This window comes from Lactuca saligna, chromosome 4 (assembly GCF_052625555.1).
Source record: "Lactuca saligna cultivar CGN05327 chromosome 4, ASM5262555v1, whole genome shotgun sequence".
Classification (NCBI taxonomy): domain Eukaryota; kingdom Viridiplantae; phylum Streptophyta; class Magnoliopsida; order Asterales; family Asteraceae; genus Lactuca; species Lactuca saligna.
In genome coordinates, this window is record NC_136420.1 from 132,289,871 (window position 1) to 132,299,246 (window position 9,376).

Below are 9,376 nucleotides of genomic sequence, written 5' to 3' on the forward strand. Positions count from 1 at the left end.
TGATTTTATACATGGAGCTGCAAAAGGAGATAAACTCGAGGATGGTAAGTGATCCCTAGGTAAAACTTGAAACATCTGAAAAACATAAGAAACAAATATCATGTTAAAACATCAACCAATTACAATATAACCCTTGGAAAATAATTCTTATGTGATTCTACCATAATCATTCTTATGTGATTATACTGGAAATACAATTCTAGCAGAATCATTCTTATGTGATTCTCCAAGATTATAATACTCTCTACACATTATTCAAATAGAAGAATACACTAAATACAAAGTATTCTTAAAGAATGAAATATGTATTCTTAAAGAATGAAACAATTGTAGATAAGAATAAACACCCAATGATGAGGGAAAAAAGTCATTCTCACAGAATTAAGTTAATTATCTTAAAGGGAATACATTATAGAATGCATTCAAATTTCACAAAAATAAACCCATTTTAAAATACAGAAAGAAAAGCCTAGAGCAGGGCCAAAATGTTCTCTAGAAACTATACCTTCAAGAATGCAAACCCCAACTCTAATCGTCCAACCAGCACCTGATATATTTCATAATCGAAAAATGATTTCCTCTCTTTCAATATTGAAAGAAAATGAGAGGAATTCTAAATTTAAAGTATGATAGAATAATATAATTATATGTTTTGATTTTGTTTACCTTTGGAGATGAGATGCAAAACAATAAATATTCCATCACTAACCATGAATACAATATGAGACTGCTATATTTCTCTTTGCATTTTATCAAACACTTTAAGGACGCTCCCTAAATCACCACATTTTCTATGAATCATGGATGAAAAAAATTCAAATTCAAAACCATCAACATCAAATTCATATGAACAACAAAATATTTCAACACCATTACAAAAATCTAAAACTAAAAGCTGAAATTGTAGAAATTATCTAGTTGGAAGAAAGAAGAAACAAACCTATTTTCTATTGAATGGAATTGCAAGTTTGGTTAATTAAACTCGGAGAACGTGGCCATTTTGTTATGGAATTGAGTTGATTGGAGATAGAAGCTAGCTTCGATTGGAGATGGAGTCGCCGAGAATAACATCTTCATTTTGTCTGGTCAGTACCATATGTATAAATCGGTGGGAGTGATAGATATTAAATATTACAGTCTTCTTAATCAACGAAATGGGAAAACAAATTTGCAGCAAGAGGTTTCGACTACCTCTTTTGATCAGACGATGTTCATTCATCAATAAGAAAATGGGAGGAGGCAGAAATAGAATACGTATGATATAGATTTTTATGGTTAAAGAGATTTTTATGGTAATTTCCATGAAATAAGGGATTTTATTTTCATTATCATGCTAAAGTTACATAATTACCCTTATAAGAAAATATAACTAAATAAAATCACAAAATACAACATAAAATAGATTTGGATGCATACATGTAGTCATATACTACCCCAAAAGTTTGGCAGAATGACTCAGTTTCAACAAACAAACATGTTTGACTCACCATAACACACAACAATAGTTTGACTCAACATAAAACACAACAATTTCATCACAACAAACAACAACATTTTGACTAACCAATAACCATGCACACAACACTATAAGGATATAACAAAATTAATGGATCCAAATCTTCTAATCCTCTTTCAGAATATCATCGTTCGATGAAACACTTGACTCATGCACACTATCTGAATCCCAACAAAGCAGAACAATCCCGTCTCTTAAAGCTGCAATATTAAGTATATAGTTATATTATAAAAGAGAAAATATGAAGATTAGTTAATAATCAAGGCAACATAATGTAATTTACCTATCTCATATGCCTCTTCAGCTAATTTTAGCATTGCCATACTCTCTTCAACAAGGTTCTGCAAACGATCTAGCTTTTTACATGCTTCGATTGCTTTACGCTGTGTGTCTTCAGCCACAGCAACTCGATAGGCAGCATACGATGCCAAATCTTCCTCTGTTTCTTCAGAATTGTTGTTGACTTCTCGTTGCTCATCATTGTTGTTCTTATGATCCACTGGCACATCATGTTTGATCTTGTAAAGATTACCATTCTGCATATTTATTTGTACCATTGTTATCGAAGATATTGAGTAGATATGGACAAAATAGTTCAACATTGATCAAACTTGACTGTCCGAAAGTTAGGCCCTAGCCGAACACCTTTAAAAAGCTTACCATTTAAAGATTACCATTCTGCATTCTACATATTTACATTCTTATATGAATATAGATTCCCAAATCATTAGACGAACACATTTAAAAAGCTTGGTATGGATTCATGAATAGAACTACTCACCCTCTCAATTTTCCCATGTGTCGCCATTCTCCTGAGCTTTGTTGTCAAATAAGTACTAAAAATTTCTGGCAACTTTTTATCAGACTTTTGCTGCAAAATGTGAAAATAGAATGAAATTAATTCTAAAAGATATCATCGTTTACCTGTTTTTATTAATAGACTAACCAAAAGTTTTTAAACCAAACAATCTACTTATTTGAATAAGCATATAAAAGTTTCACAAAGACATAATCTATAACTATAAGGAATAAGAAACACTCAAGCATCTATATCTTTATAATTTGTGAGATTTCTTGCATTAATGTTCTTCTGTATGGTTAAGAAAGAACATTAACAAGAAGGAAAATCAATAAATTACTTTAACATATGTAAACAAAAGAAAACTGTTGATCTATAGATTAAACCTCAATATAGGAATGAATTGAATCTATATCAATCCCATCTGGGTTCTGCACAGATGAAAGTGCTTGAAGAATCATATCATGGTACCTAATAGAATAGCAACATTAAGAAATTAAGAATCAACCAAAACATCGATGACATCATGTCATAATTTTCATGATGAGAAAATATACGTACCAAGGTTCACTTTCCTTATAGTTATTATCTGATGAGCTTTGGGGAGCTGGCCAAGCACTGCTCGACACATGATAGCTAAGGTTACGCCATTTATCCTTCAAGTGTAGATGATAATTATTAAAATTAATACATATCATATGGAAATTAAGGCAATTTCATGTGTAATTTAGGAAAAAGATGTTCCTCCTCAATATTCACAACTCATGTCCGTACCCTATTCGATTTCTGTACGACAAGAACGTCATAATTCAACAATGATTGCAATACCTTAATTGTAAGTGTGGATTTAGATCTAAACTTGATTTGTATATCATGATATAAATAACTGTATTTATGGATGTAAACTCAATTTTCATCAACTTTTAGAGAATATAGCAACATATTTAGAGTTAGCTTTGTCTAACAAGTAAAATTACTGTATGGTATAAAAGATATTCAGATTGATCTCTACGACTATTAATGATGAACGTCCCATTGATTTTGTTCTCCAGCAAATCAGACATGAACATCCCATTGAATTTATCAAAGATAATTATATACATACATAATTAAACATAACATGAAGAAGAAATTAACCCGCAAGGATCTTCAAATCTCAAAGTGAAACAAGTACCTACATGCATTAATCGAAGAGTTTAAAATACCCGAATGGACAGATGTAATTTCATTCCTTTCGCCTTTTTTTAATAGTATATCAAAAGAATATATCAGTTCAAAAGTATATGCAAATCGTAATAAACAACCTTTTTTTTCTTGTAAGTGGTATATATAAAATCCATAACTATTTGTTTTAAAGATAAATTAATACTACTTGAGCTAAAGACCACGAGTCATGCAATCCATTGGAACCTTGGACATCTGCATCATACATATCTAATGAGAAACCCTAAATTTTACACATTAAACCAAATAATTTTTATGTTGCGAAATTTACACCAACATTGTTGTGTCTATATTACTTTAAGCTCGATAAGTATAGATCTGGTCATTTTATATATTAGAAGCTCAAGATCGGAAAATAAGAGTGTTGAGGTTAGCCAAAACACAACATTCGACTATATGGCTTTTCCTAGAAACCTCTTCGTGTGTGTCTTCACATGTATATATACCATGAAGGCATGCAAAGGATCAAAAATTAAACCGATTTGCATGAAAACCTCGCATAATCGAATCAATAAATAAAAATGAAAGGTTGTCAACTTGCAAACATATGATTGAAGCAAGAACAGATGGTACATTAGAAAGAATGAGGAGATATGAACCTTGAGATCAACATTGGATCGATTAACTAGGCGAGGAGCAAATTCTTCATCGGTGAGGATGGTCTTCCATTTTCCAGCACCGTGCTTGGCTACTCCAGCCAGGAGGGCCGATTCTTCCGCCAATGTCCACATCTTTCTTGGGGTCCCCATTCACTCGATCGATTGGCAGAGTTTTCTGAAGGGATTTAGTGTATATGAATTGAGAAAGAAGCGAAAATCCCTATGTGTGCAGACTGTGAGTAAATGGGAACAGTGTTCGAGGATTTTCGGTTTTATGTCTGCCGACTTTCACAACCCTACGACCAAGTGAAGTAGGTTTTTATATAATGTGGGTCCTTCGGCCCAAAATAAAAACAAAATATCTTTATCTATTTTATTTATATATAGTTTTTACTTTGTAACGAATAGTTTTGTTCATCTTTTGTAAATGGTTGACGGTTTAAGTTCTATGGCGGAGACAAAACAAATAATTTAGAAATAGGATTTAAAAAAGCATGTTTTATCTAAAAAAATCGGTGACAAATGAAAAAGGAAAAAACTAAGAAAACATTGACACAATAGAATGTAACAAAGAAACCAAACTATTTTTCAAATGTCTATGATGAGCTGGATTTTTTTTCTTAAAAAATTGAATTTCAAGTGGGTTTTAACAAAAGAAAAAGTAAAAACAAAATAAATTATTAGAGCTAAACTCAATTATTATGGTTTGGTTTTATCATAGACCGTGATTTTACTAGGAGAGATCATAAAATTGTTTGATTGTTTTGCAGATCCAACCCTAACATGACAAACTCTAAAATGTAATATCTTTCTATTAGAACTTTAGCTTTTATTTATTTATTGTTTTTTTGTAGCGATAAAATCCAGTTCTTTGAAAAATAGAATAACTAAATAGAAAATCTGTTAAATAATATACGATATTCACTATACAAATTAAATAGTTGTTATATATATATATATATATATATATATATATATATATATATATATATATATATATATATATATATATATATATATATATATATATATATATATATATATATATATATATATATATATATAACTTTCGTGATTATTTAATGTTGTAGAAAATAGCGATCAATTGTTATTGAATTTCAAGTTAGAATTTTTTACTTTTTCGACTACATATATACTTTCATTTAGGTTGTTAATATATTATGTGCATGTTGGATATACTATATAGATTTTTTTTTTTTTTTTTTTTTTCTATTTTAACATTGCTAGATAGATAAGTGTAATAATGTTTTTTGTTATAATTATTGATTGTAACATGATCTTTTGAAACCAAATCATGTATTTACCTAAGCTATGCCATCTCGGTTGATTATTGAATCAATCTTATATCCATCATAATATTGTATCAAAGCTTTAGATACTCATTTTCCTTTTGTGTTATCATCAATCACTCTTAAAACTGCAATATCGTGATTTCAATGTTCTTTCATCCTTCGACTACGAGCATATTTTCATATAAAACCACCATATTTATAATGCTAAAGAGCATTCAACTCTGTCAATTTTAGTGTACCTCTACATGTATGATACATCACTTGTATGGGCAGTTCGTAATAATATTTTAAAACATTAAAAACCATTTTCAGTAAGATTGTGTACGTAAAACATCCCAAAACAACACATCTTTTAACAAATTTAAAATTTGAATGTTAAAAGTATACCAAAGATTAACAATTTAATGAGAGATAGAGGTAAATCGCTAATTAGAATTTCAAACATAACAATAAGGTCTTCTACATATCATCATGTTCCAAAATCTTCAAGTCATCAAATGTAACTCTGAATCTGAGTACATGTCAAAATTGCTCATCATTGTTGTTGTCATGATCCACTGGCACATCATGTTTGATCTTGTAAAGATTACCATTGATATCGAAGATCTTGAGTAGATATGGACAAAATAGTTCAACATTGTCAAACTTGACTGTCCGAAAATTAGGTCATAGAGTGTTTTCAATTTTTATAATTTTTTTTCAGGACATAACTATTGTTTTTAAGTCGGTCTTTGTTCATTTTGATGGATAAATTAAAATTTTAATCATTCCTATAAAAAAACATTATATGATCATTCAATGTTTCAATAAATTAAAAAACCTCCAACAACATATTAACTTTTAATATAACTTACACTTTCCAATTCTAAACATTTTTTCGTTGTTGGGACTTGTTAGGATAGTAACTTAGTAACTTATATTAAAAGTATATAGTTGTATATTATATTTAAAGTTTTATCGTTATCATTTTAATTACCATTATTTATATAAATTAAAAGGTGTTTTACAATAATTATGAAAATCTTATATTTTTTCGAAAAAAGATATATATATATATATATATATATATATATATATATATATATATATATATATATATATATATATATATATATATATATATATATATATATATATAAAAGAGAGAGAGGGTTTAGTTGTTTTGAGAATCACAACTATTATTTGAAGGTAACAACGATTTAAAGCGTCAGATCAAACGAGTTAATGGTTCTAATGAGAATCACAATCAATTCTTATCCATAATTAAATACTTTTAATTTTGGAAAGTTTGAAATACTAAAGATTCAATAAGAATCATTGATATTTTAAACCTAACACTCCAAAATTGTTCTTTACATTCTCATATGAATATAGATTCCCAAATCATAGGTTGAACGCATTTAAAAAGCTTGGTATGCATTCATGAATAGAACTCCTGGCTTTGTTGTCAAATAGGTACTAAAAATTTCTGGCAACTTTTTATCAGACTTTTGCTGCAACATGTGAAAACAGAATGAAATTAAATCTAAAAAATATCATCGTTTATCTGTTTTTATTAATAGACTAACCAAAAGTTTTTAAACCAAACAATCTACTTATTTGAATAAGCATATAAAAGGTTCACAAAGACATAATCTATAACTATAAGGAATAAGAAACATTCAAGCATCTATATCTTTAGAATTTGTGAGATTTCTTGCATTAATGCTCTAGTATATGGTTAAGAAAGAACATTAACAAGAAAGAAAATCAATAAATTACTTTAACATATGGAAACAAAAGAAAACTATTGATCTATAGATTAAACCTCAATATAGGAATGAATTGAATTTATATCAATCCCATCTGGGTTCTCCACAGATGAAAGTGCTTCAAGAATCATATCATGGTACCTAACAGAATAGCAACATTAAGAAACTAAAAATCCACCAAAACATCGATGACAATATGTTATAATTTTCATGATGAGAAAATATACGTACCAATGCTCACTTTCCTTATAGTTATTATCTGATGAGCTTTCGGGAGCTGGCCAAACACTGCTTGACACATCATTTATCCTGCAAGTGTAGATAATAATTATTAAAACTAATACATATTATATGGAAATTAAGGCAATTTCATGTGTAATTTAGGAAAAAAGATGTTCCCATTTATCCCACACTGCTTAACATACAGACCATTGATTTTTCACTTATATAATATAATTAATTTGCTTCTCTTATCCTTCAATCTTATACTATAATGTGGCTTTTAAATTAGAGTAAATTACACGAATGATCCCTATGGTTTAGGGTAATTTGCGTGTTTGGTCCCTAACTTATTTTTTTAACTTGGAAGGTCCCTACTGTTTGTTTTTGTTACGCGCTTGGTCCCTATCTTACCTAAAAAAGACTATTATGCCCTTATTTTTTAATTTATTTAAATAAACACTCACCTAATCCCACCCCCTCACCTTACCTCACTTACCCCATCATTTTTTCCTCTTTAAATAATAGTTTTTTTTAGATAAGACAGGGATCATACGCGTAACAAAAATAAATAGTAGGGATCAAATGTGTAACAAAAACAAACCATAGGGACCTTCCGAGTTAAAAAAATAAGTTATGGACCAAACACGCAAATTACCCCAAACCATAGGGACCATTCGTGTAATTTACTCTTTAAATTATATTACTAATATTTTACTAGTGTTATACTCATCCGGCAGATATGTTGGCAATTGTAAAAACAATAGATTGATTTTACGATCTTCTACTCTATCGTTCTTTCATTTTCTCCCATATTAGCAATGTATAATGGCAAATCTATCAAATTATATTGCATATGAATGAATAAAAGAATAAAAATATATTAAAAAACAACCAAATGAAAGAATAACAATTGATTAAAACACAATCAAATAAAATCAAGTTCAAAATAGGAAAATATTACAAAAAATGTCAATGCTATTGTTTTGTTGCATCCCAAATTCATTCCTAACAAAGTAAATTGCTATCACAAAGTATATTGCTTTTAATTACCACCTACATCATATAATACCAAGGAGAAAAAAGTCTATCAGAAATAATTGATTTATAATATTTTCTATATCATAAGAAATGCTTCATAACTTACTTAACTATCTTTCCCATCGTTTGAGTCGTTCATAGAGTTATAATAAGCATCGACTCCACTATCGACACAAATAGTTTACATGTAAAAGTAAAAAACAACAACCGTAAGAAAATTACATAAGTTAAACTATATGTTAAAACATACATCCCTGATTCTGTAACCAAGGTTCACACTCTACCATGTCATGTATTTTAGTATACTGAAATGTCATCATTTTTGCACAATGGGATCAATTTCACAAGGGAAAAAGGCGTTAAAATAGTATTTCATACCATGTTCCTATTTTTTGGTTATTTTTTGGATTGACCCAACAAAATAAGGGTTGACCTTAGATGCAGAAACTCTTCTTCAAAGGCAGCCTTTTTGAGGTATAAAGTCGTCACCTTGTCATGTATTCATCTAGATCTCCTTAGTTGAAGTTTAAGCTTGATTTTGGGGGGTTTTGGTTGAGTTGTCCAAGAAGATGAGGATTTCAGGGGTTGATAAGTTAGATATGGCCCCTATTATTCAATAAAACCATTATTAAGTCATTTAATGAGCCTTAGAGTGTGTTCTATCATGCATGGACGTAAAAGTTGGAAACTTTATGTGTTTTAGGGCTTAATGGGTCAAGACCCTCTTTAAAGAACCTAGGGTTTGGGTTTAAAGCCGTTTGAATGGTTCTTGAATTTGGACTAATGGAAAGGATGCAAGCATTTCCGATCGATGTATTACTTGTACAACATGCAGTTCATGTCAAACTTGCTCTGAACTTTTCGTATGAACCCATCAATTTTTGTGATTCTCTTCCGAGACCACACTTCCTTTT

General features: G+C 29.5%; 1 protein-coding gene across 1 annotated transcript; it reads right to left on the reverse strand.

Moving 5' to 3' along the window:
- Window positions 1–1,414: 1,414 nt before the first annotated feature.
- LOC145040150 (single myb histone 3-like) lies at window positions 1,415–2,776 on the reverse strand. The gene is made up of 4 exons (XM_078988124.1): window positions 2,702–2,776; window positions 2,298–2,387; window positions 1,800–2,052; window positions 1,415–1,716 (listed from the first exon to the last, which is right to left on the reverse strand). Exons 1-4 carry the CDS (start codon window positions 2,774–2,776, stop codon window positions 1,622–1,624), a joined length of 513 nt encoding a protein of 170 aa, XP_078844250.1. The 3' UTR covers window positions 1,415–1,621.
- Between the last annotated feature and the right edge of the window lie 6,600 nt (window positions 2,777–9,376).

What these genes read in the sequence shown, in the direction of transcription:
- LOC145040150 (XM_078988124.1), bottom strand. Translation starts at nt 2,776, where the DNA reads ATGATTCTTCAAGCACTTTCATCTGTGCAGAACCCAGATGGGATTGAT. An exon ending in CAATTCATTCCTATATTGAG is followed by an intron (nt 2,388 to 2,701) that starts GTTTAATCTATA and finishes CACATTTTGCAG; the next exon opens with CAAAAGTCTGATAAAAAGTT. An exon ending in TGAAGAGGCATATGAGATAG is followed by an intron (nt 1,717 to 1,799) that starts GTAAATTACATT and finishes TTAATATTGCAG; the next exon opens with CTTTAAGAGACGGGATTGTT.